The sequence below is a fragment of the Leptodactylus fuscus genome, chromosome 11 (assembly GCF_031893055.1).
Source record: "Leptodactylus fuscus isolate aLepFus1 chromosome 11, aLepFus1.hap2, whole genome shotgun sequence".
Taxonomy (NCBI): Eukaryota; Metazoa; Chordata; class Amphibia; order Anura; family Leptodactylidae; genus Leptodactylus; species Leptodactylus fuscus.
In genome coordinates, this window is record NC_134275.1 from 43,966,359 (window position 1) to 43,994,356 (window position 27,998).

The 27,998-nt window shown below is 44.9% G+C and overlaps 2 protein-coding genes across 3 annotated transcripts in view; both read left to right on the top strand.

Annotated features, from left to right (window-relative positions):
* The first annotated feature begins 261 nt into the window (after positions 1–261).
* Positions 262–17,360, top strand: TFE3 (transcription factor binding to IGHM enhancer 3). Its single transcript, XM_075259151.1, has 10 exons — positions 262–588; positions 5,749–5,862; positions 9,579–9,801; positions 13,382–13,633; positions 13,787–13,879; positions 14,066–14,177; positions 14,286–14,342; positions 15,328–15,403; positions 16,450–16,597; positions 16,686–17,360. The coding sequence occupies exons 1-10, from the start codon at positions 485–487 to the stop codon at positions 17,049–17,051; spliced, it is 1,545 nt and encodes a 514-aa protein (XP_075115252.1). The 5' UTR covers positions 262–484; the 3' UTR covers positions 17,052–17,360.
* Positions 17,361–21,934: 4,574 nt separating this feature from the next.
* Positions 21,935–27,998, top strand: part of GRIPAP1 (GRIP1 associated protein 1) — a 52,642-nt gene continuing 46,578 nt past the window's right edge. For both annotated transcript variants that reach the window (XM_075259143.1, XM_075259145.1), the window contains exons 1-8: positions 21,935–22,096; positions 24,512–24,578; positions 24,768–24,829; positions 25,389–25,415; positions 26,039–26,146; positions 26,238–26,382; positions 27,446–27,585; positions 27,662–27,710. In XM_075259143.1, coding sequence (XP_075115244.1) covers positions 22,055–22,096; positions 24,512–24,578; positions 24,768–24,829; positions 25,389–25,415; positions 26,039–26,146; positions 26,238–26,382; positions 27,446–27,585; positions 27,662–27,710 — 640 coding nt within the window. In that variant the 5' untranslated portion in view covers positions 21,935–22,054. The remainder of the gene's footprint in view (positions 22,097–24,511; positions 24,579–24,767; positions 24,830–25,388; positions 25,416–26,038; positions 26,147–26,237; positions 26,383–27,445; positions 27,586–27,661; positions 27,711–27,998) is intronic.

Genomic DNA, 27,998 nt, shown 5'->3' on the forward strand with positions numbered 1-27,998 from the left:
TCCCGGTGGCCACTGATTGGCTGCCCCATTGTCCCTATGTCAGCCCATGCTTGCTGCGGAATTTCCCTAGTCTGTGACTCATCCATCAACCCTTCCCATTCCAGCGGCCACCACAGGCCATGGCGGGAGCTGCACTGCAAGAATCCAGCTCATCCAGCATTGCAAGGGTGCAAGCCCAGAGAGGAGAGTAGAGAAGGAGGGGGGTGAGGAAAGTGAGGGAGGGGGCGGCACGGGAGGAGAAGGAGGAGGAGGGGGATGTTTTGCTCTCTTCCAGTTATGGGAAGTACAGTATGAACTGAGCACATAGTAGACACAGGAGAACAAGACTCGACTACCGCGTATTAGGCAACAGCGCCGGAGCCCAAATACGCCACTCGGTAAAGAGACGGAGGGACCGGCCACAACACAACCATAGTGTAAGAGAGGAGGGGGCCTAACGGCATCGGAGTGTCCGCGACCCTCCAAAGTCTGGAACTCACCAGCGATGTCTCATGATATAGGCTGTGAGACCCCCAAAGTGCACGACAACCCGCAGCATACAGTCTATGTCCTGGTGGGATCCAGCGCTGACAGCATCCAGCTGCTCAGGTAACAAGAAGCCCGATGTCACCATTGACCCCGATAATGGTCGACCAGCGTGCAGTGTGTGGGGTCTCTATACCGGGGGTATGCGCGTGATGTTGGGGTGTATGCGCGTGATGTTGGGGTCGTGTAGAGGTCTGCAGCAAGGGGCACAGCCTCACCAGCTTGGTCTCAGAGGGCTCTTGGTAGGTTTGGAGGGGGCATTGCTTGCAGAAATAGCACTTGGAGGGAGGGAAGCGGCAGGATGGAGCAATACTCGGCTTTTGCTTAGTCATTCAGAAACAAGCGCTGGATGAAAACACATGGGCATAGCCATGTCATCTATTAGTATACCCCTCCTCGTAAGGGAAGGGTTAATCAGAGCCATCCAGGGGTTAAAGGCTATTAGGATAGGGTTAATCCGTATACGTTACCCCCATCCTCAGTACAACAAGTGGGAATGGCTGACATAAGCAGGACTCTGCCCCCCACCCCCTCCACTCACTCAAGTTGTGCAATCTGCCGAAAGTCAGGCAAAGTCTGTGCTGTCACAGCATGCCGGGAGAGGGGTCCCACAGTCGCCCCCTAGTCTCCGACCCATGAAGTACGCTTCATCGCTTTTATAACCAATACATACGATGATTGTATAATGTATAATATAATCTTATGCCTTATATTGTAATTTGCTGTGCAGCTGAATGTCATCTATTGTTCCCTGTTATCAGCCATTTCCAGTGAAGATGATAGTGTATTCTCCAGGTGTTTGCAGGCGGTTGGTATTCCAGGATAAGGAAAACACAGCACCACATTTGCTCACAGGTTATGTCTGGTATTGCAACTCAGTGTCAGCACCATTAAAATAAACAGCAATACCAGACTCAACCTATATGTGGCGCTGACATGTTACTCACATACTGGACTGGTACAAACCCTTTAAATCTGGCCATACACATTAGATTTTTATTGTCAGATCCCATTGATTTCTATGGGATCCACTGACTATGTAATGTCTATGGGGAATCTTATGTACTTCATCCTGAGTTACTGTTCAGTTGAATGCAATGTATTGATTTGTTATCTGCAATTTCAAGGGAAGATGATGGTGAATCCTTCACGTGTCTTTTAAAGGACTGTACTGGAATAAGAAAAGCATAGCGCCACACTTGCCCGTAGGTTGTGTCTGGTATTGCAGATTAGCTTCATTGTAATGAATGGCAATTTCAGACACAACCCATGTGTGGCGCTGTCATGTTTTCCTTATCTTGGTACAATCTGGCCATACTCATTAGATTTTTTGGGCAGATCTTAGTGATTTCTGTGGGACAGGTATAAGGACTCTGTCCATAACAGTGGAGTTGTCAGGTAGCTTCTTATGAAAATATTATACATGCTAGTTGGTGGGTCATAGATTCTCCAGACTAGTTACATGCAACTGGGCAGCCCACCAGCAGCATACACAGGCTTTCATGGACACCTGTTGCAAGGTGTAGTCCCAAAATGAATGGAATATAGCACATTTAGGAGGCCATATGCATATAACCATTATCTTGGGTCTTGTAAGGTATTGATGAAACATTGGTCCATGTCAGATCTTGGAAAGATGATTGGGAATGGGCGGAGTCAACGTAGAAGTGGGTGGAGCTAAATTTGCCGTGGCGCGGCCCTCTAGCATAGTTTCAATTTCTTATGTGGCCCCATGGGAAAATTAATTGCCCACCCCTGTTCTAGAGGGTGCTTTAAATAAAACTCTTATCACATTTTCTACATAAATTTTATTCCATTGACACCCAGAGCTGCATTTGGAATTCTGCTGTTCTCTCTTTTACCAGAAAGTAATGCATTATTGGAGCTGAGATGACTGGGAGCCAGACCATCAACGAGGTATAGACCATTTGTAGTCCGTATCCAAAAGCAACAAGGAGAATTCTGAATGCAGCTTTGGATGTGACTGGAGTACAGGGCAGAATGCAACTCAGAATAACTAACATGATTCATTTGGATGTAGATGATCCTGTTCATTTTTGCAGACTTGAGTACACGATTCTTTACATATGGTTTGCTGCGAGATTTGTTAGAACGACGTGAGGATATTTCAGGACAACAAATATGCAGAACATTTGGAAGTGATTTCTGAGTGTGACGAATGAAATGCAAATGAAAAGTACCGGTGGAAAAGCAAACAATAGATGCAGGCGACAGGCTTACAAGATGAACACGCATCACCTTCGGCCATTTTCTAGCTATATCTGTAGCTGAGAAAGCTGGATGACAGCATGTATGGCTGCCATGAAAGCTCCCTCAATGGTGGTGCCCTAGATGGCAGTATGATTGCTACCCCTCTTGGTAATGGTGGAGTAGTAGCCATGTTTATAGACACCCAGCTTTCACGGAATCCTAAATCTATCTAGTTATGTTGTCCTACAGATTTGCCATCCAGGACTACAGAAAAGCTGGGTGGTAACCATTGTTTAAACTATGATAGAATTAATATCATCTGTCACCCAGCTTTCCCTGGAACAGACAGGTTAAAAAAACGAAGGAGTTTTTTTTTTAAAGTTGCAGAAATCCTACAGTCAGTTTCATATATATGGTATGTATAGAGTGGCTGATAACAGGAAACAATAGACTGCAAGCAAGGCACAGTTAATGGACATCAGATATATGTAAAATGTCCGCCTCCCTTCAGTTACGGGGAAGTGAGGGGTTCAGCAGGAGGACAGCAGAGAACACCACGTTTCCTGAGTAGGAAAACCAGGTCAGACGCCACGCTCAGGCACTTCCTCCGCCATATTATTAGCATGCAAAGAGCGGGAAGTAATAAAACGAAACCCATGTATATATTGTGAATGATGGGCCTAATGTATACTAGTACTACCCTGTTTCCCCGAAACTAAGTCATCCCCCGTAAGTAAGACATAGCAGAGGTTTTGTTGAATTGCCTAATATAATGCACCCCCTGAAAGTAATACATCCCCCAATAATAATCTTTATGGCAAAGATTGTATGAAGAAAAACATTGCAGTCGGCTGAACGCTGTGCTATGCTCCATGTGCACAGATATGCTGGCTGCTGACGTCGCTGCGATACGTTATATCCACTGCTCCTGATGCTGGGAGATGCCGCTGTGCATACACTAAGCATTGTATGCGGCGCGGAGTCCACTCTCCCAACTCATCCCACAGCAGCAGGAGCAGTGGATACAACGTACGGTATCACAGCAGCGGCCGGCTTTCCTGCGCACACGGAGCACCGCACAGCGTTCAGCCGGCTGCAATGTTTTTCTTCATACAGTCTTTGCGCAGCAAGCACATCTCAGCATAGTGCAGTGGTGGCAGCAGCACACTAAAATAATATAAGACATCCCCTGAAAATAAGACATAGCATATCTTTAGGACCAGAATTTAATATAAGACACTATCTTATTTTCGGGGAAACACGGTAGTAGTGCAGACAGAGAGTAGTCACTCATAGCAACCAATCAGGTCCCAGTTCTCATGTTTCTAAGCTGGGATATAAATGAAAGACGCAATGGGAGTGGTTGCTATGGGCAACTTCCACTTTTAAGGAGCAAACGAAAAGTGAAGCAGTTGCCTCTAGCAACCAGTCAGTTTGCAGCTTTCATTTCGAAAACAGTCTCTGGATAATGAGAGCTGTTACATGATTGGTTGCTATGGGCAACTGCTACACTTTCTGTTTCCATGCATCTGATTGGTCAGAAATCCCAGCTATATGATGTCCTTTGCCCACAGTGGAATAATCCTTTAAAGGACTTACCCCACCATTACGCATCATATTCATTCATAGATACTAACTTTAGTCACCTATTTTTAATGGGGTTTAAATGAACCCCGTCCCTTTTGGGCTGAGAAACAATAAATCTGTAACTGATGATTTGGAACTATAAAAAATGTAAAGGAAAAAAAAGAAACAATGTTTGTCATTTTCTTCAATAATATAGCACCACCTGGTGTTCAAAGCATATAACAATGTGCACATCCACTGACTGAGATGAGTACTGGTGGACACACATGCCCAGTCACTCTCTGCACCGCCAGGCCTCTGCATAGTGATTCTGTGGGCAGCAAATAGAATTAACAGTTTCTCCTGCTTCTCAGGATTGGAGCAGAGAGGCTGCGGTACATGGCAGACTCTGCATGGAGCATAAAACGAGACTATAATTGTCAGTTGCCAGAGGGGGAAGGAGACCAATCCACTCCAAAAGGGTTGCAGTAGCATCAAGGGAGACACATGGGGTCAGCAGTGGCAGATTATATGTGTGGTACTAGGCCTGCCAGGTGTAGTGTGGGATATAGATAGGCCGCAGCAGGCTGGAGCAAGGATGGAGCTGGGCTAAGGCAGTAGTCACCGGAGGCAGAGCAAGCAACAAGTGGCAGGAAGAAGTTGTCACAGGAGTATTGTATGGCTTATACAATCAAACATGGCTTAACCCCAAAACTGCTGTGTCATGTGGTTTTTGGGTGGTATTTTTTTTTATTATTCACACAGTTTTTGTTCTTTTTTTCAAATGTTTTTATTTTCTGTAGAAAACCCTATGGGGAAAAAACATCTAAATAGGTGCTACACCAAGAACATGGTGCATTATGGGAATCAGCAATGATCATGCATAAAAATAAATCGCAACCTGCCGTGTTTTGGTGCAGTGTCAGGAACTGAAATCACAGAGGGTGGCCTAACACTGACTGGTCCCAGTGAATGAGTCTATTCAGTGCGCCAACCCGCAGGCTCCTCAGCAGAAATACACAGCATTGAAAATGATTCACACGCTGTGGTAGATACGCTGTGGATTTTTTCATCCAGATTCAGGGGCAGTACTAGCAAAGTGGATGAGAATTTAACAGGTTTCATCTAGACATTGTGGGAAAAAAATCCATTGTGGAAATTGTAACACATAGGGTAAATTTGCAAATTTACTGCAAATCCGATACAAATCCGCATTCAGACATTGATGCAGATTCTTCATGTTGTTCAGTTTAATGTATTGTTTCTCACTGTAATGTTCCCAAATGTAAAATCACAGCCGCACAATTCTTTGGCACTGTCCATTATGGCCGCCCCAGCAGGGACACAATGGCCTATTGTGAGCGTCCGGTGTATGAGGAGGAGCGATGTGTTTCCTATGAAAAATCTTTCCTAATAATAACATCTTATTCTGTCTCCTCACAACAGTCTGAGCCCGATATTGCCCGAGTCTGGGATTGTTGCTGACATTGACGTTGAGACCGCACTAGAGCCGAGCGAGGAGCAATTCTACCAGCTGAAGAGCCAACCGATCCCTCCTAGGTGAGATATCAGATCCAGGATGTGTTCAGACCTGACACAGACAGATACACAGAAGGAATGCATGACATAGACATAAATGTAGCATGCGGACACCCACGGCCCTGCAGTCAACAGGAAAAGGAGATAAGCGGAGGACATCCAGCAGAAAAACAGCCGCACAGATAATGCCTGGCATGCTACAAGATAAGCCGGCACACACTCAGCATTTTCCAGTACAGCGGTGAAGCCGACATTCCTTATGGATAGTGAAAATTAAAGATGACTAGATGACTTAAAGGAACACACTAGCAAAGCTTATATATTGTGTCAGGCCTAGTGCAGAACATGAGGGGGCGGAGCAAGACACAGGGATTCAAAGACCACCAAGGAAAGATTCCCTGTGCCAGGCTCTTCTCGCTCAGGGTATCAGGATTCCTAAAATACAATAGGTTCTCCGCTCATCTTCTACTCCCAGCGATACAATGGCAGTGTCGCTTAGTTAAGCTAGGTTCACATAGTCTTCCGCCTCAGATTCCTCTCCAGATTTCATCCCTTTGAAGCCTAAGGTGGAAAGCTGAAGCAGCGTTTGAGCTTTCTGTTATGGTTTTTCTTGCTTCAGTTTCAGACACAATGGGGTTAACCAGCATGACCCTCGCCACAGATTCTGCAGCTCAATCAGTGGTGGAATCCATGAGAAGATCGAACAGGACACTTCTATTTTAGCAATGAACACAAAAGACAGGCAGATTCTTGCCAGAGTTTGGTGTGGATTTTGAAGTGGATTCTGCCTCAAAATCAGTTCCAAATTGCACCGTGTGAACCAGGCCTTATACAGTAATATGTTCTGACCCCGTGTGACTATATATAGTGGGGCAAAAAAGTATTTAGTCAGTCACCAATAGTGCAAGTTCCACCACTTAAAAAGATGAGAGGCGTCTGTAATTTACATCATAGATAGACCTCAACTATGAGAGACAAAATGAGACATTGTCTGATTTTGTAAGAATTTATTTGCAAATTATGGTGGAAAATAAGTATTTGGTCACCTACAAACAATCAAGATTTCTGGCTCTCACAGACCTGTAACTTCTTCTTTAAGAGTCTCCTCTTTCCTCCACTCATTACCTGTAGTTTAAACTTGTTATCAGTATAAAAAGACACCTGTGCACACCCTCAAACAGTCAGACTCCAAACTCCACTTTGGTGAAGACCAAAGAGCTGTCAAAGGACACCAGAAACAAAATTGTAGCCCTGCACCAGGATGGGAAGACTGAATCTGCAATAGGCAACCAGCTTGGCGTGAAGAAATCAACAGTAGGAGCAATAATTAGAAAATGGAAGACATACAAGACCACTGATAATCTCCCTCGATCTGGGGCTCCAGGCAAAATCTCACCCCGTGGGGTCAAAATGATCACAAGAACGGTGAGCAAAAATCCCAGAACCACGCGGGGGGACCTAGTGAATGAACTGCAGAGAGCTGGGACCAATGTAACAAAGCCTACCATCAGTAACACACTACGCCGCCAGGGACTCAGATCCTGCAGTGCCAGACGTGTCCCACTGCTTAAGCCAGTACATGTCCGGGCCCGTCTGAAGTTTGCTAGAGAGCATTTGGATGATCCAGAAGAGTATTGGGAGAATGTCCTATGGTCTGATGAAACCAAACTGGAACTCTTTGGTAGAAACACAACTTTTCGTGTTTGGAGGAAAAAGAATACTGAGTTGCATCCATCAAACACCATACCTACTGTAAAGCATGGGGGTGGAAACATCATGCTTTGGGGCTGTTTCTCTGCAAAGGGGCCAGGACGACTGATCCGGGTACATGAAAGAATGAATGGGGCCATGTATCGTGAGATTTTGAGTGCAAACCTCTTTCCATCAGCAAGGGCATTGAAGATGAAACGTGGCTGGGTCTTTCAACATGACAATGATCCAAAGCACACCGCCAGGGCAACGAAGGAGTGGCTTTCTAAGAAGCATTTCAAGGTCCTGGAGTGGCCTAGCCAGTCTCCAGATCTCAACCCTATAGAAAACCTTTGGAAGGAGTTGAAAGTCTGTGTTGCCAAGCGACAGCCCCAAAACATCACTGCTCTAAAGGAGATCTGCATCGAGGAATGGACCAACATACCAACAACAGTGTGTGCCAACCTTGTGAAGACTTACAGAAAGCGTTTGACCTCTGTCATTGCCAACAAAGGATATATAACAAAGTATTGAGATGAAATTTTGTTACTGACCAAATACTTATTTTCCACCATAATTTGCAAATAAATTCTTACAAAATCAGACAATGTGATTTTCTGGATTTGTTTTCTCATTTTGTCTCTCATAGTTGAGGTCTACCTATGATGTAAATTACAGACGCCTCTCATCTTTTTAAGTGGTGGAACTTGCACTATTGGTGACTGACTAAATACTTTTTTTCCCCACTGTATAGAAGTCAGGGAGAGGTGGCTAACAATCCCACCCTTCCTATGATGCCCTCATGGGTTGTTACTAGACATAGGCATAACTGTATACAGTCCTTACCACATAGTCGCTGGCACTCTGTGCTGCCACGTGGCCCTCTATACAGCACCATAGTACAGAGACTTCTTTTTTTCCATTGAATTCTGTTCTTTAAGTGGGTTTCCAGGGAATTACAAATATATTCCAACCAGCAAAACATGGGCCCTAACGTAAAAGAAATTATACTCCTCTCTTCCCGATTCTCTGTCGCTTCCTTGAGATGTGGTTCGGGGCTCCTCTGGTCTTTACTGCCTGATGTTTGACACCCACAGGAAAGGTTTAAGATGTCCGCTTAGCCAGGACTTTGGTGGCGTCAGTGTCTGGCTCTTCAGGTATATGGGGCAATTGTTGTGTGTCAGGAGACACCAGAAAATAAGGCCCCCGAGCACAGAACTCAAGCGTTATTAGGACCCCTTGTGTAGCTGAGTGAAATAGATGATCATTTCCCTGGAAACCCCCTTTAAATTGCCTCTATTAGACGGCTGTTAGTTGAACAGTCACTTGTCTGACAGGTATTTCTCTCTGCTTCCCCATACACATGCACACTTTAACCACGTGAAAGGGGAAAAGGTGCTGCTAGTGGAACAAGTATGGTGAAATCCAACATGCTTGATATTTCCTTTCCCTGGTAGCTGGCACTGGGGAGGAGCCGGAACACCACACATGAGGATGGTTGTCAGATTCCGCCCAGGTTGGCAGCCTATAGCTTTCCATTCTCTCCTCCTGCTACTATAGGACTTGGGGAATTTCACACCATTGTGCACTTCCAGTGAAGCAGCGTTTGAATAATTAACATAATTGTGAAATTTCGCGGCCTAGTTACACGTATCATTATGCAAACTATTTCTGCCGTGTTCTATACATGAGCCCTGTGCTGCAGTGTAACGTCATGGATTAGGAGCAGTCTGTATTGCACTGGTGAGAGCGATCATTGGGGAGCCTAAGGTAGGTTGTAATCTATCTCTAGCCACAAACTGTGACTCTGTCCCTCCCTTGTGCTTTACACTGCAGCAATGCTCGTTTAGCGTGAGGACAGAACAGAACTGACGTACTTATAGGTGCTGTATGTTACAAGGGGCTGTATTAAGAAATATCATTTCATTCCTGAAGGTCACAGTCAGTGAAAAAAACTGTAGTAAGTGCCTGATAACCATGACTAACTATATATATATGGACTGTCTTGTAATTTCACCTTTTTTTTTTTTTTTTTTAACCCCTTGCAGTCAGACACCATCACAGTCCCCTCAGTCCTCCTTTCAGACACCCAGCACAATGTCTTCGCGTATCCTCCTCCGGCAGCAGCTGATGAGGGCCCAGGCCCAGGAACAGGAGAGGCGGGAACAAGAGCAGAAACCTGTCCAGATCGCCGCACCATCCACACCGGCCATCAGTGTTAGTAATGGTAGCCGTCCCACCCCTGCACAGGTGCCCTTGGAGGTCTTAAAGGTAAGATTCTGAGGCATTAACATACTATTCTTTAGTGTTTGTCCAAAGACTTACTATAATATATGGGCATGACTGGCACTGACGAAATATGATGCCACTACATCTGATAAGATACCAGCTTTGTGAACTTCTGTGACATTACTGGCCTGACCCAGATATGATTATAGCACTTATACAGTGATCTGAGTTGCCCGATAATGCCATACTAGTGCAATCCGAATATATTGAAAGTGCATGGTTGGCATCACTATAGGGGCAGCTTGGTCAAATAGGGTGAACAGACTACCTAATATGGTGACTAACTAAAAATACTGCTTAAGGCTAAGGCCCCACGGGCTGGAAATGCTGCGCTAAAGCGCTGCAGGAACAACTGCGGCAGGAACGTATCAGGGTTCTTCTCACAGCGCTTTGAACAGAAAGTTCACAGAGTTTTCCTCCGCAGACTTTCTGTTACCATTATAACTACGGGAATTGTGCCAGCATTTCCGTAGATATAATTAACATGCTGCGATTTTGGAAATCGCAGTGTGTTCGTGCTGCAAATTTTAACGCAAAGTAAGCATGGGATTCGCATGAATTCCATCCACTTTGCTGTTACTGTATATTGGAAAAATCGCAGTGTTTCCACCGTGGGCGAACCATGGTATTTCTGGCCCGTGGGGCCCCGGCCTAAGGCAGAGGCCCCACCTTGCAGAAAAGCTGCTTTTTAGTTTAGGTTTTGCTGCGTTTTTTTTTTTTTTAGCCAAAGTGGATTGAGCAGAAGGTAGAAGTATAAGTGCTTTCTATATATTTACTATTCTTTTTGTGGTCATTCAGATTAAAAACTGAAACAAAAAAAATGCATTTCTGCAATGTGGGGCCCCGACCTAAAGGGGTTTCTCGTTAATATAACCATATATAAATTTATGGACAATTAAAAAATTTTTGCAAATAATCAATAATGAAAATTGAAAAGATGATGATCTTTTGTCTTGATCAGTTGCCAATGGATACAAACACAAATGCAGGAACTTTCTGTGGTCTGTGAATGTCAAAAACCCAGCCATGATATCCTTATTGTGGTTGGGTTATCTTCTCATTCATGTAGTGTCCCTCCTGATAATCCAGTCATGATGTCCGCATTGTGGTCAGGTTGTCTTCTCATGTTACACAAAAAAGGACACCTCTTGTAAACATGGCCTCCACAAACATACAATTAACCACGGAAAAAGAACGGACCAAGAAAAAAATAATCATAGCAATTACCGTATTTTTCGGACTATAAGACGCACCTAGGTTTTAGAGGAGGAAAATAGGGAAAAAATTTTTTGAAGCAAAAATGGTAAAATATTTAATATATGGGAGTTGTAGTTTTGCAACAGCTGCAAGACCACATTGTATTCTAGGGAAAGGAGATGATTTAGAACTCTTATTTATTTAAATTTTTTTATTATATATTTATAAAGCTTTTTTTTTTTTTCTTTTTCTTTTTTTTTAACTATTTTATTAGTTCCCAGGGGGCTTGAACCTGCAGTCATTTGATTGCAAGTCCCATAGACGGTAATACAACTGTATTGCCGTCTATGAGACATTCTGTATTACTATTACGGCTGGTCATAGACTAGCTGCAATGGTAATATAGCAATGACAGGCCTGGGAGCCTTCAGTAGACTCCGGCTGTCACTCAAACAGGTCGGCTCCTGCGATATCGCCACGCAGGAGCCGGCCTGCAACTTTACAGGTATGGGGCTGGCCCTGGGGGGGTAGTTTACACTTTGGGGGGGGGGAGGGGAGAGGCCGCCAATACAGACCCGGCATCCGCTGTAATAGAAAGGCGGATGCCGGGGAGGGTTAGATGCTGGCACATGTGCCGGGGCCTGAGACATCGCTACGCTCCTGCCCAGGAAGCCAGCAGCGGCAGGAGCGATGCTGCTATTGCGGGGAGGGACGGAGGAGCGGAATAGCAGCATCGCTCCTGCTGGCTTCCTGCAGGGCAGGAGCGTAGCGATGTCTCAGGCCCCGGCACATGTGCCGGCGTCTAACCCTCCCCGGCATCCGCCTTTCTATTACAGCGGATGCCAGGCCACATTCGGACTATAAAACGCACCCTTCTTTTCCCCCCAAATTTGGGGGGGGAAAAAGTGCGCCTTACAGTCCGAAAAATACAGTATATAGATAAAATATCAATAAATTTTATTATGCAGTAATAAAAACTAGTATATATGCATAAAATACCTAGTACAGCAGAGCCAATGGAATAGGCCAATACAACAACAATTAACACGAAGAACAAAAAGTCCAGAGAGCTCAGGTGTGAATGAGAAATAACTGAACAACAGGTAATCCTATAATATAAAATATTATGCATTGGGTCACATATATTTATTCTTGATATATATTTCTGTATATTATATCTATCTTCTTTGTACCCTGTTTAGGGGGGTCATTAGCACTTTCTAGTAATACATTGTGTAGGCCAGTAATATCTGGGAGTTTCTTCTCTTTTTCTGCTCCCTTAGAATTAGTTCTAGATAAAATTGGATAAATTTTGATATTGTCATTTCTAACATTTATTGCCACTTTTAATTGTATTGATGGCTATTTATCTATTCATATATTTTATATTATAGGATCACCTGTTGTTCAGTTATTTCTCATTCACACCTGAGCTCTCTGGACTTTTTGTTCTTCGTGTTAATTGTTGTTGTATTGGCCTATTCCATCAGCCCTGCTGTACTATTATTTTATGCATATATATTAGTTGTTATTACTGCATACTAAAATTTATTGATATTTTATCTATATAATTGCTATGATTATTTTTTTCTTGGCCCGTTCTTTTTCCGTGGTTAACAGGTTGTCTTCTCATACATGTAGTGTCCCCTCTGATAACCAGCCATGATGTCCATATTGTGGCCAGTTTATCTTCTCATACGTGTATTGTCCCCGTACATGTGGCCGGGTTTTATTCTCATACACGTAGTGACCCTCCTGGTAACTAACCATGATGTCCTTATTGTGGCCCAGTCAAATTAAAACATAGTTATGATGAGAGATGAGCGAGTAGTATTTAATCGAATACCTCGCTGCCATAGAAATCTGTGTAAGCGGCCGAACACCAAGGGGTTATGCGCATTGTATATTCGATGCACTTCACCCCTTGGTGCTCAGCCGCTTACACGCATTCCTATGGCAGCGAGGTATTCGATCAAATACTACTCGCTCATCTCTAGTTATGACCATTTGAAAATGCCTTTCAATTATTCTCAATGGGAAAGAAGAGTCAAAAGCGGCAGTATGGATCTTTTTAAAGTTGTATGGTTTTCCTGCTGTTTTTAGTTTTTGTGTAGCTGTACCTAAATCTTGTGGGGGTCATAGGGGTTAATACTGACCTCATTCCTGGCTAGAAGGTCACACTTTTAACAGGGTATAAGCTTTGGTACTTTCACAATGCCAGTCTACATTTCACTTGTGCTTAGTAACAGAGGTTTGGTGATGTCATTGTCCAGGAATGAGGTCACTGCAGGCATGTGTTTTATCTACATGATGCAATCAGGTTTTGCATGTATTGATCCGTCTCCATTTATATCATATTTTGTAGGTTCAGACCCATTTAGAAAATCCAACCAAGTATCACATTCAGCAGTCTCAGAGGCAGCAGGTCAAGCAGTACCTTTCTACCACCATGGGCACTAAGATGCCCTTACACACCTCTGCCCCAAGTACAACTACCATTAACCCCGCTTCTACCGGAGCCTCACCGCAGCCTGAACAGACCTTGCTCCCTACGGCCAGCAGCGCTCCCAATAGTCCTCTAGCAATGCTGAAAATTGGCTCCAATTCTGAAAAAGAAGTAAGTAGTAGCCAGCCATCTTGACCTTCCAGTTCAAGTGATACTGCAACACTCAGCATGCCTTACCCGCATGTGGGTGCTGGGAGTTGTTGTTATTCCACAGAAGATAACATGTATTTTTCTTCTCTAATAAATTATATTCAACATTTTCAGATTGATGATGTCATCGATGAGATCATAAGCTTGGAGTCTAGCCTCAATGACGAATTTATGGGATATGTTGACAGAGGGAACCTACCTAGCACAGTAAGTGATATCCGATATGTCTCTAGTTATGTTATTTGGTAAACCATTTACCTCTAGGGTTATGGTATATACTGTTTTTGAACTTTTTGTCTATTAGGAGTATGGGTCTATAGCTTACATAGAACTGCATATTCATATTCAGCTGACAAATCCATCCTAACATGTACAAATATCCTCTTTTCTCAGCTCCCTGGCAATATCTTGGACATGTATTGTGCTCCTGGAATGACCACTCCTGCCATCACTGTGAGCAACTCCTGCCCGGCTGACCTGCCCAACATTAAGAAAGAATACACAGGTGAGTTCAGACGCTCAGAGTAACATCTATCTTAACTATACTTTGCCATTGTTTATTGGGTACAGTATGGTGGAAAGTAGCTCACAATTATTCCATCCTTCTCCACAGAACATGAGGCAAAAGCACTGATAAAGGAGCGTCAAAAGAAAGACAATCACAATTTGAGTAAGTATGGCAAAGGAATAGTGGGTCATGCGTAAGATGTATTCAAGGATTTCATTATAAGGCCGGTTATATATATATATATATATATATATATATATATATATATATATATATACACACAGTATATGTATATAGTATTGTTGTTGGTCAATCACCTGTGATCCAAAGACCATATCGGACAAAAACTCCTGCAGGAAACCTACAGCTAGAGAGACACTGCAGGTCCTGTACTCCTACACCTCTGCAGAAACCCTACAGCTAGAGAGACACTGCAGGTCCTGTATTTCTATCCTTCTATTGAGATGCTCCAGCTGGAGAGACTGTAGGTCCTGCACTTGTACCCATCTACACAAAACTTATAGCAGAGAAGACCGCAAAGTTCGACAGTATTGATACAAGTGTGTCCTGCAAGTCTGCCATCATCCAGCAAGTCTTGCTTTTTCACAAATTTGTGTCGTCAGCAAGTTTTCATTTCCCCTCCGATTAGAAGTTCCTTCCCCTTTTTTCACATGCTCTTACATTACATCATCTGTCTGCCGGAGGTTCCTCAATAGAAGTATCTGCAGACCGTAAGGGTTGGTGAGGTTAAGATGTTGGTACCAGAATTGAAACAAAAGACATTGTCAATAGGAGCAACACCCAAACTGGCCTGACTGGCTCTGCCGGCATATAACCTGAGGAATTTCCTCCAGGCTTGGAGGTGCAACTGATCTGCCCATACATGTTCCTAGCCACAAGAGAACCACAACACAATACTCCCTTACAAAGCCACCTCCCCTCCCTGTTATATAACATGTATGCTCCATATCTTATAATGACAAGGTGACCACAGGAGGCATCCAATCAGCATTCAGCGATCATAGCAACAATCAGATCTTCGTTTTGCTGTCACAAGCTGTCCTTGTTTAACTGCATTGTTTCCACATGCACCAGTTTTTAGGTATGTCACTCTGTGTATTCATTGGGTTCATGTCTTACTTTACAGTTGAACGTCGTAGAAGATTTAACATCAATGATAGAATCAAAGAACTTGGGACCCTCATCCCAAAATCCAGTGACCCGTAAGTCTATTTAGCAGCGAAACATTTACCTCCTCTATGGTTTTAAAGTCTTCATAATGGTATTAAAGGGGTTTTCCAGGCTTAGCAATTGTTGACCTATCCGTAGAGTAGGTCATCAGTTGAAGATCGGCAGGGTTCCTACAACTGGGACCCCAACAGGTCAGCTGTTTGGGTGAGCGATGCAGCCTTTTCATAGAAAACCAAGCACAGCCCCCTACATTCTATAGTGGCTGTGCTTGGTATTGCAGTTCACCCCCATTCACTTGATTGAGACTGAGCTGTGAACAGGCCAGAACTGGGTACCCATGTTCACCCAGTTTGGAAGGAGCTATGTTTGCACATGCTCGCCGCTGGCACTCTATTCATCTCTATGGGACAGTTGGAGATATCCAAGCTCTGTACTCAGATTATTTTTGGCAGCATGCCTGTGCAGCCATTGCTTCATTCAGAAAAGGTTACATCGGACATGGCCTCTTCAGTTTCCACATATATGGTCTTTTAGATGCTGCTATATCCTATATGTAGATGTGTCACTATGGCCCTGGAATATGTCCAGATCTGAATTGGCCTTACATTACTGTGGACAAGGTGGAGTATCCCAATCTTAGGGTATGTTCACATTGGTGTTATTTTGGTCTGTTCCTCTGTAAGAAGCGAAGATGAGACTAAAGATTAAAATGGATCCATCTAATGACAGACAAGCAACTTTTTCTGAGGAACCCCATTGACTAAATTGGGATCTGTCATATATCTGTTGTTTTCTTTGTGGTTTCCACGGACAAAACAAGGCACGATTGCAACACCTTTTTTTTGTCCAGGATTTGTGACAGAATTTGCAGCTCTAACTGCAGTCTCTGATGCAGACGTGAGATTTATGACATATCTACAAGATTCCCTATCCCTCCTGCTGGTACAGCCACTATTAGTGCAGAGCACATGCACCACTTCTATGGAAGTTACCCCACCATCTTCCCTTCATTGCAGTACAGTTGACACGTCATTTCTTGTAACCTTTCTTATGTGTCTTGTCTTTTTGCCCCCTACAGTGAGCTGCGCTGGAACAAAGGCACCATCTTGAAGGCCTCAGTAGAATACATACGGAAGCTACAGAAGGACCAGCAGAGAGTGCGTGACCTGGAGGGCAGGCAGCGTAAACTGGAGCACATGAACCAGAGCCTGCTGCTGCGTGTGCAGGTAATGTATATTCTATGTCATATATAGGATATACTGTAGTATGGTAACGTCAGTGCAACAATAATGTATCCTGTATGTTGTCTTGAAGGAGCTGGAGATGCAGGCTCAGTTACACGGGATTGCAACTGCTGCACCATCTACTATATCAGCAGATATTCAGAAAGTAGAAGCAATGTCCGACATGGTGGCAAGATTTGGTGGCCAGCCCACACAGCAGCTAGATCCCTCCACCCTAGACCTTGGCACACTTCACTTCTCGGACCAGCTGTCTGACTTAGTTGACGGGAGCCTGAATTTTCACCTGAGCCTGACTGGGGACTCGGCCATTGCAGACATTCTTATGGATGATGTGATATCACCACTAGGAGGCGATCCTCTTCTTTCCTCTGTATCTCCCGGGGCGTCTAAGACTAGCAGCCCTCACAGCAGCTTCAGCATGGAGGAAGACTCTTGATCAGTCCGCAGAAGTTGGACTTTTACAATTGGACTGCATTAGTACTTTTCTGTCAGCTCACACCAGAAATCCCATTCCGTATCCCTTCCTGGTGCACAGGCGTATTCCTTCTCCAAAAACAACACTCCTGGAATCGACCTGAGTACCTGAGGTCACCTTCTTCTGATTTCCCATTATCACCCTGATATAGGGGCGAAGTTCGGTTTCTTTACTGTTTGGTGTGAACATGGGCAAGCGGAGACTTTGTAGAGGAGATAGCTCATTCTTAACTCTTTCATACAGAGCCAGTTTATGTCGACCCCCCCCAAATACGATGCCAGCACAATGTAAAGAAAGGAGCATGACGGCTGATCAGTATGAATCCCAGAGTCTGATCATGAGTGGTGGGCGTGATACGTACAATGATGTATGGTAATGAGTGGAGGACTAATGGCATCTTACTGTGTGCATAATGGGCAATCCAGGGTGCTATCAAGTGTCAGATGGTGTCTGGGGAGAGAATGGATAGACTGCAAAATAATGTGCCTGTCAATGGGCAGAAGACTGACACACAAGATGGTGTCTGAGAAGGACTGTTCAGCTGGTATACTACATGGTGTGTGATATGGTGTACATAGTAGGCATAGTGCTTGAGCATGTTGGTATACAGAGGGTGTAGCAGAGAAGGTGGTGTCTTAAAAAGTAGACATGTGGGTACAGTGGGTAATATCTAAAAGATCCTTCCCATGTAAACCTAATACCCTTTCCTTCTATGGCATCATAGGTACAGCTGGTTATCTGGGTAATCTGCAAATTAGTGCCCTTTCAAAGGTATAAGGGTGGCATGTATATCCCAGTAGATGAAAGCACTAATCTGGATAATCTGAAGACTGCATTACATGGTGGTCTACAACCTGAAGTCTGGATATTTTGTGATCACTGCACTCCCATTGGATGACCATGTGATAGCTGTCACATAGAGTAATTATGTGGCTCCAGCCTTGAGGTCATTCACTCTGACAACTCTGTGAGATTACCATAGACATAAGATACTGTTGATAAATGTAAGTTTGTAAGATAGTGGACGGTAGACATATGATTGGCAGACAACTGACTGGATCGACCTACATCTAATGTCTAGGGTCGGCAGTATTCACATTCCATTACTGAACCCTTACAGGGTTGGGGGGATATCGTCACTATATAGGGAGAGACCACCATTTAGGTGTGTGGAGTCTTATTAAGCCATGAGCGCTCCACTGTGCAAGGGAACATGGGAAGAATATGCAAATCTGACTTCCATGATGTAATTAGGAAGTCAGTGCCTCAGTGTTCCCTTGCACAGTGGAGCGCTAATGGCTTAATAAGACTCCACACACCTAAATGGTTGTCTCTCCCCACGGAGTGACGATATCCCCCCAACCCTGTGTAGAAGCCTCTCACCTCTGCCAGGTCAGTCCTCTCTGCGCCAAGCTGATGAGATGCAATAACATCGAAACAGCTGTCCTCAGCTGAGAGACTACCTGGTAAAATCCCAACATCAATGCAAACAAAGGACTCTGAGAAGGTCGGGCATGATGTTAAAGGGAGCGCCACCTATTGGGCTGCATGACTGAGGCTCTGTCTTCCTAATTACATCATGGAAGATAGACTTGCACATCCTCAGTGAGCGCCCTCTATTGGTGTGAATGACTGAGGCACTGACTTCCTAATTACATCTTGGAAGTCAGATTTGCATATTCTTCCCATGATCCCTTATAGTGATAAAAAGGGGTATCAAGTAAGGGCGAACACATTATAGGGTGTGATATGAAAGCAGCACTTCTGAGTTCTGGTGTGCGTGTGTCTATGAGAGTGTCAGTGATAGAGAGGGTTATGGAGAGAGCGCATGTCAGTGTGTGAGTGACTGTAGTATGGCAGATGGGAGAAAGTGTCAGCCACTACAGTGTGGATGATACATGCAGTGAGATGAAGGGTGTATGAGTGGTGAGTGTTCAGACAGAAGCAAGTGGGGGCAGATAATGGACAGTGAGGATATTGCGGGTGCAGGTCTCACCCCGTTTCCTCACTGAGAATGTGTTTCTATATAGAGAATTATGTTATGTGTTTTATATACTACAAACTACTAAATGTAACTATATGCTTTAAATAAAACATTTTACACACTACCCCCTGTCTGACCGCGAGTTTCTTACCCCTTGCTGGGGCCATGACACCAAATGTGGTGCTACAAGGGTCAATATTAGACACAAAAAAAGGTGTTTAGATGGCTACACATACAGGGGCCTAGCTATAGGGGTGCAGATGTATCTGGGGCCTGGTACTGAGGGGGGAGTCTGATTAGTTGCTATGGAGAACATTATAAAGACCCCAGAGTAGCCCTTTATACCAACCGCAGCCCTCTAGACAGACCCCTAGACCTTCCTGTATACAGACCCCAGATTTTACATTCTGCACCATACAGGCCCCAGACCAAACCACAACCCTCTAGATGGACCTCAGACCTCTCTGTATACAGACCCCAGAAAAGTCTCTCCCTTTTCCCTTGACAGACCAGGACCTTGTCTGTGGCATTGCCCTGGAGCAGAGGGTGAGAGGTGATTATTTTCTGGCTCTTCTAGGGGTCTTGATGTATGATTTACAGTCTTACCAACCGTTCTGAAACTTCTGGGAGGCTCCCAAATAAAGAGCTGACCTTTCAGGGTCCCCTGGAGAGTGTGCCCTCCGTCATCTGTGACAAGTGCATAAAAAAGGGGTAAGGCTGTCATGTTAATAACACACAGAGGGTGCGACACTCAAAAAAAATAATCTTTGCACCATTGTTGTGGAATCCAAGTATCAGATGCAGACCTGTCAATTTGTCTGGGTTTCCCAGGAGTCTTCTGGTCTTTAGGCCCCTTTGCCTGGACAACAAACACTTCCACTGACTCATTAGTATTCACCGTACAGTTATGTCCGCTCCCTGCGGTGTATAATAAAGAGGTATTGGTAATGATATATTATTTCTACATACCAGAATATTATCCAGGGAATCAATTACTATGGAAGCCTTGGGTCAGAAAAATCCATCTGTGAAGAATGGTTGGCGCTGTGGCTGAAGCAATATGTCCCTGCCTTTTATGATGAAAACTGTAGATTCTGACCCAAAGATACCTAACGGGAAATTAAGTGAAAAAAACCCAACCCCTTACTGTACATATAGGAAGATTACGTATGTAATTGATACTACTGTATTTCTAATATATAAATATATGTGTGTGTAAATATATTGAAACTTACTAAAACATGATAAGACACTTTATTAAATGGTTGGCAAACACATAGTAAATAACAGACATACAGTATTGGGTATCACCACTCACACAATAAAAGGAACAATATAGTGATCGCTAAATGACGGAAATAAAAATGGATCAATCATTTGTTTTATTTGTCAAGCTGGGTCTGGGGTCGGAATATATTTAGCTGTGCCCTTTTATAAAGGTCATCCCCATTACATAATCGCCCTTCACAGCTCTCCTAGGTTGACGCCTCTGCAGATTTTGGCACATATGAATTAAAATAGAAGTGGTGAGCTATTCCTGCCCATATACTGTGAGATTATACATGTCAAGATTCTACAACAACCTACGCCATCACTTGCTGCCTTACAATTTACACTTGGCTTTAGACATAGACATTGTTGTCATAGGTAAGAGGACATTTAAGAGGTTTCCTGGTACCTGATGGCAGGTCATTACAAAATTGCTAAACTTTCACTTGTTGCCACTAGGGGGAGCTCCTTGCATATGCATTTATTATTGAGCTGTATGGGACCTATTACAAGCTAAGACTATATGGCAGTGACTTTAGCAGTGACTCCCATTGTACAACCAAAGATCACCAAGTCGCCTGTAACTCCTTCACAAATTTAAGTCATGTCAGTTGCATTGCAACACTGAGAGTGTAATAACTGTGACTCCAAGTCACAAAGTATTGAGCACTGCTGGAATATTTTGCGACTTGAAGTACCGAGCGCAGTATCCTTTGGGTCACAGTACAACTCCATTCACTGATATGGTGGCGTGGCCATCATTGCAATGGAGGTGTAGTATTTATCCCTATGTAGTGAGCTCCCTCTAGTGGCAGCTGCAGGAACACAGACTTTTAGCATATAACAGGGTATTCACACCTGTCAGGTTTGCTGGAGAGATTTCTGTGACTGTCCCATTTCTCTGAGCAAGGTGTGCAGAAATCCAAATGTCACCTTAGACCACCCTGTATAATATAGATCACTATTAACCCCTTGGCTGCCTTATACCCTGTCCACCAACTGGCCTGTATAGTTGTGGTAGGATAGGCCATCAATGTGTGATTAGAGGTGATCTGACCTCCAGGACCTACACCAATAGATACCGTGACATAGCTGTGGCTCTTGCAACTCATCCCATTCTAGTAAGCAGCTGAAGAGGACCCCCATTCTAATGACCCCCACCAATTTAGATTATCAGATGACAGATAAGAGGAATTTAGTCTGTAATGGAAAGTTCTGCAGCTTTTTGAGCTTGAATTCTGTTTTCAGGATCTCTGTTTGCTGTAGTGAATAGAATGCTTCATGCAGATCTGATTGTATAAAACCTAAGTCAGGACTACATTCACCAGCAGCAATCTCACCTCTGTCCAGCTGTTTGATTGTGCACCAGGGTCAGGAGAGCCCATGCAACCTCTGCAGCCCCTACAGTTACGCCCCTGCTGCTGGGCAATTCCCAGCTACACAGATTGTGTCTCAAAAATGTGGAACAAGGTCACAGACTAGTTTATACTTGTGCCAAAAAACAAGCAACTCATTCATAATGCAATTCCGAACACAACCAGCAGGTGGCGAGCGCTCACTCCTCTGTCTTTCTATCCCGGCCGCTGCAGCCTCCTTGGTAGCGCCCAGTTCCTGTCTGTTGTTGGATTCTCTCTATGGTGGTGACTGGACGATACCATTGAACAGGGAAGCGGGGGTGCATTGCCGGTGTTTGCCGAGCGGTGACAGGAAGATGGCGCAGGCTCTGTCTGAGGACGAGTTCCAGCGGATGCAGGTAAGGCTGCACTGAGGCCTATTATAAGGTGACAACGAGTGACGTCATGCGAAACAGCACGGTGACGTCATGTTTGGCCGGCCGGAGGCTTTGGTGTAAGGCTGCAGCTTTTATTGTTATCGGTTTCTTTACCCAGTGAAATGAATGGAGGGAGAACAATGGCTGAAGCGCTGCCAGTCATTGTCTGTGTGGAGCCTTGTCATCAGGCTTGGCAAGGTCCATGTAATGTCACCTGTCAGCACCAGGTGTCAATGGTGGAGGTAATGTGCTAGGGGTGGCAGTCATGTGACAGGTGTGGCAGTTATGTGACTTGTGTGCCAGTGGTGGCAGTCATGTGGCAGGTGGGCCAGTGGTGACAGTCATGTGCCAGTGGTGGCAGTCATGTGACAGGTGTGCCAGTGGTGGCAGTCATGTGACTGGTGTGCCAGTGGTGGCAGTCATGTGACTGGGGTGCCAGTGGTGGCAGTCATGTGACAGGTGTGGCAGTTATGTGACTTGTGTGCCAGTGGTGGCAGTCATGTGGCAGGTGGGCCAGTGGTGACAGTCATGTGCCAGTGGTGGCAGTCATGTGACAGGTGTGCCAGTGGTGGCAGTCATGTGACTGGTGTGCCAGTGGTGGCAGTCATGTGACAGGTGTGCCAGTGGTGGCAGTCATGTGACTGGGGTGCCAGTGGTGGCAGTCATGTGACAGGTGTGGCAGTTATGTGACTTGTGTGGCAGTCATGTGGCAGGTGGGCCAGTGGTGACAGTCATGTGCCAGTGGTGGCAGTCATGTGACTGGTGTGCCAGTGGTGGCAGTCATGTGACTGGGGTGCCAGTGGTGGCAGTCATGTGACAGTGGTGGCAGTCATGTGACTGGTGTGCCAGTGGTGACAGTCATGTGACAGGTGTGCCAGTGGTCACAGCCATGTGCCAGTGGTGGCAGTCATGTTAAAAGTGTTCACGTGGGAGTCATAATCACCATAAACAGCCATGTGTGCCACTGACGGCAGCATGTCTCCCAAGCATGCTAGTGATGACAGACAAGTCTGCCTGGTGTGCTAGTGATGACAGACAAGTCTGCCTGGTGTGCTAGTGATGACAGACAAGTCTGCCTGGTGTGCTAGTGATGACAGACATGCTTTCCAGGTGTGCAGTGATGACATTTGTGCTCCAGTTAGTATAATATCAGGCATGCCTACCATTTGTGGAAGTGTTGCCCATTATTTTTATTATAATTTTATATTATTTATATCTCCTGTGCTTGCCAGGAGTACCATTAATGGCAGACATGTCTATCACACGTGTTTGTGGTAACAGACATGCTCAACAGTTGTCCCCTTAATATCAATAGAGATGCCCATGATGTAAGATGTATGCACAAGATGACATCCATGTCTGCCCTCTGTGTCCGTGATGTCAGGTATATGCTCCAGGTGTGCCCAGAATGGTAGCCATGTCTGCCAGGTATGACCATGATGTCAGGCTAGTCAGGACATAATGAGCAGAATACACTGGTTCATTGGTTGATATATACCTGGGGATCCCTGTGCTGTATCTGTGATGTCATATACCAATCAGTGATACCATGTCATCGTCTCATGGTGCTCACTATGTATACACTGCCATCTTCTCATGGTGCCTGTCATATATACCCTGTCATCTTTTGATGATGCTCTCCAAGTATACCTGGCATTGTATCCTTGTTGATGTATATTGTATGTGATCTGAGTTCAGTATCACCTCCCCCTTCTGCCTGATCCTGTACTGTAGAGTCACATTTGGTACCCTTAATGTAAACCTGTCACAGCGCTGTCCATATAAACTGGCACTACTGCTCATAGACACATCACATGTCAGTGCTGAGTTGTGGGGATGGAGGTAATCAAAATCAAAATTTATGTTTATGAACAAATGCCAAGCTTTAATACATGATTGGCACCCAGCTTTCTGGGTGAATGGTTCTGAATAGCATTATTGGACCACAAACCTATGTTTATGTGTTCACCAAGTGTATGGGATAGCTGGGTGACACCTATTAAATCCTATCCATCAGATCACCAACTGCCAGCAGTCTGGTATTGTAGATTTGGGACAGATGTAGAACTACAACCACTACCCTGGTACATTCCTATTAAGCTATGATCTCCCAGCATGCTGCAGTGTTGCTCCATCACATGTTGCTACGATTAGTTCTGCATCCGTCGCCTAGCGGGGTCACCAGGTTTGCGTGTGACTGGAGCAGACACGGCTTTGTGTGTGAGGTCAGTGTGTTCTGTGTTTAAAGGGGCCGCAAGCCAAAATCTGTATGATTTCCATATGATGTGCCTTTGAATGCAATCTATTGTTCTCTGTTGTCAGCCTGTTGAGCATGGAAACGGCTGACTGTATCACATATCTGTACTGTACTCCTATTAACCCTCTGTATGGTGACAGGCTCAGCTCCTGGAGCTCCGGACCCAGAACTACCAGCTGTCTGACAACCTGCGCAAAAACAACCAGGGTGAGTGTCGTTACTGCACTTTCATCTCTCTTAAAGGGGCACTCTAGTTATCGTCTTGGTAAAAAACATGATTATTAACAGCAGCCTGACTGGATGGTTGCTAGGGTGCGCTGCCTGTGGTTGTCTCTTAAGCCTTCTCCTCTTGTGAGGATAAGTCACTCATATAATATGTCATTTTCTTCTTTCCAGAGCTTACATCTCTGCGCCAGAGAAATGTGTCCCTGGAGAAGGAGTTTCAGAAGGCTCAGAAGGTCAGTGTAAATGTGGGTGCTGCTCCCAAATAAAGGAACGCTCCGGTGAAACTGAGTGGGACTGTCAAAATGGGGATGAGCCTTGCAAACATTCACAAAACAAATGTATGCCCCAAGAGAATGCTGGAGGTTCGACCTCTGGGACCCAAGCAGGAGAACGGTGGTGGTGGTGGTGGTGGTGGTGAATCTTCTCCTATATGCCCTATGTGAGTGAAACACTGGTGCACTTTAACAACAACCCTCCATTTGCTGCTATTGGGGGTGGTAGAGATCACTGTAGAAGTGAGTCCAGCGCTGGTCACATAACACACCAGCCCTTCATTCACATGGAGCATAGAGGGAAACTTTTAGTCCTCCGTTTGTCTGATGGCCTGGAGATCTAGTGGTCAGACCCCAGGAATATGAACGTTATTCCCTATCTTTGTGAGGCCCTTGTGAGGCTCTGTGACTCTTCCTGCCCTTCTTAGACTGACATGTTGTGATATGTGTCGTCTTGGCATTGTTTTGTATCATTGTGGTTTGCTGCAGTTCACATATGTTGCTGTTTTTCTCTACACAGGCCCTCAGCAAAAGCAAAAAAGCCCAGGTGAGATGAAGGCTCAGAGCTATTCCATTCCACTCAGTAATTCTCATCATCGTGTGGTTAGTTGCAACAATCCATGTGACAGCCGCAGATCCCCGGGATCCTATGCCATTCTTCATTGTCACTTCCTGTTCCCTATAGATGACATATGGCTATTATATTTCAGTGGGACTGTCAAATGGTACAGCAGTAGCTCAGTCCCATTCAAGTGAATGTCATTGAGGGGCAATACAAAGCGCAACCTCTGTATTTTGTACGGCTGATCTGTAAGGTCCCAGATGTCAGACCTCACTAATCATATATTGATCCCCTTTAATATAATGTGCATGGCCAGGCCACTTCCTGTCTGTAGATGATATACCGCTATAGTGGTGCAGCCACTGACCTGCCTACTCCCTACCCTAAGTAATGACGCTCCCTTGCTGTGTCTGGACATTCCTTAGTTAATGAGTTTAAATAGAAATAGAAAATGAGAAAAATTTCATGAGAAACTCCGGGGGTTAACCGGGCACACACACAAGATATTTCTCACTAGGGGGTAAATTGGCAGGTGGCGGGGATTTGTAGTTGGCAATTTGGCAGTAACCGATGGCCAAGTGTGAGTTGTTTACTTGCTGTGTCTACAGGAGGTGGAGGCGTTGTTGGGTGAGAATGAAATGCTCCAAGGAAAACTCCACAGTCAGGAGGACGACTTCAGGCTGCAGAACAGCACATTGATGCAGGAGCTGTCCAAGGTACACAGACGTCAGCTAGAAGGGTTGGGGGGCCGGGGTGGGATGCATTGCTCACCCCTGTGAAGTCACTCACCGATGTCTTTCTAAACAGCTGTGCTCCCAAATTGAGCAACTGGAAACTGAGAACCGTCAGCTGAAGGAAGGTAGTCCTTCTCAAGAGGGCGTCCCCGGGGCTGCAGAGGGCGAGCTGAGGAGACTTCAGGCCGAGAACACTGCACTACAGCGGACTATTGGATGTAAGGGAGATATTTTGTATATTTGGGTCCAGGTTGTGCAATTCTCCTGCTTCTAAAAAGCTTTATCACCCAGCTTTCCCAAACTCCTGAATACCAAATCTGCTAGTTATATATTAAAGAGGTTCTCCAAGCTTTATCAATTGATGACCTCATCAGTTGAATATCAGTCAGAAGGTCTAACCACCACAGAGCAGATGTTCAAAGTGGTAGAGGCTCTGCTTCACAGGTCACTGATGTCATGTTTATTGGTCACATGTCCCATTCGCAGCTCAGTCCCGTTTTTTTTAAACCGGACACAGAGTCGGACATGCAGTACTCTGTGTCCGGTTTAAAAAACCTGGTTTCGCCGCGGAGAGCATAAAACGCTCACCGGCGCTCACGGCCGGACTTGGCATGACAGGTTTCCGTCTTCTGCAGACAGAAGACGGAAACCTCAGAGCGGAGACCAGATGCTGGTGTGAACCCAACGTAAGCAGGCTGAGTTGTGATACAAAGCACAGCCACTATACAATTTACGAAGCTGTGCTTGGCTTTCTGTTCAGAGGTCAAATTTTTGTCTTTTCAAACAGCTGAATAGTGGAGGTAATGGGTGTTGGACCCCTGCTGATATTCAATTCATGATCTATTCTATTGCTAAGTCATTTGACTGATAAATCTGGAAAACCCCTTCAATACAACCCCTGCCCCCATAACAATGCTTAGCTGTGCAGATTGGTCATTCACATGTATGTGGAAGCTGGATGACCAGCCTTGTAGGAGCTGTCATGGCAGCTGTTTTGGATGTCTCTGAGCTTTTCCAGAAACAGTTTTAGAGGGCAGTGTCCATTTATCTACTTTTGGTGGGTTCATGTAGAATATACTATATCTGGGCTCAGCAATCTTCATCACTCCAGCTTTTGTAAAACTACAACTCCCAGCATACACCTTTGTTCAGCTGTTCTTGGAACTTCCCCTAAAAGTGAATGGAATATGCTGGGAGTTGTAGTTTCTCAGCAGCTAGACCGCTGAATGTTGCTGACCCTTGGTTTGTATTGATGTGGGATTGTCAATCTGTCGGTTTCAGCTCTTCAAGAACGACACGAGAAGGAAATAGCGTCACTGAGGAGCCAAGAAACACAGGCCAATGGTCTCCGCACCTCACATAGCGGCCACGAGGGCGAGGCCCAGGATGCACAGACAGATGGACAGGCCCACGTACAGCAGGTGAGCTGGTAGCTGAGATCAGTAATAATGTCTGTATATATACACATTGCCCTGATGGACTTGTCATCTCTTACAGGATGGCGAGCAGTCCAGGAGCTGGGAGCCAAGAGATGACAATCTGCAGGGTGAGTGGGCGCTACTAACCACGCTCCAGGATGAGTCAGCCCTGCAGTATACAGCTGACTACAGTGTTATATATCTGGTATAGTGCAATATACAGCTCACTATACTGTTATGTATCTGGTATAGGGCAGTGTACGGCTCACTACACTGTTATATATTTGGTATAGTGTAGTATACAGCTCTACAGCTACTACATATATATATTGTCAGGGTCTGCGGTTGCTAGGTGGGGTGGCATAGACACAGAAATCCAGATTTTTTAGTCCAAAACAAAGGTAGAGTTTTATTTT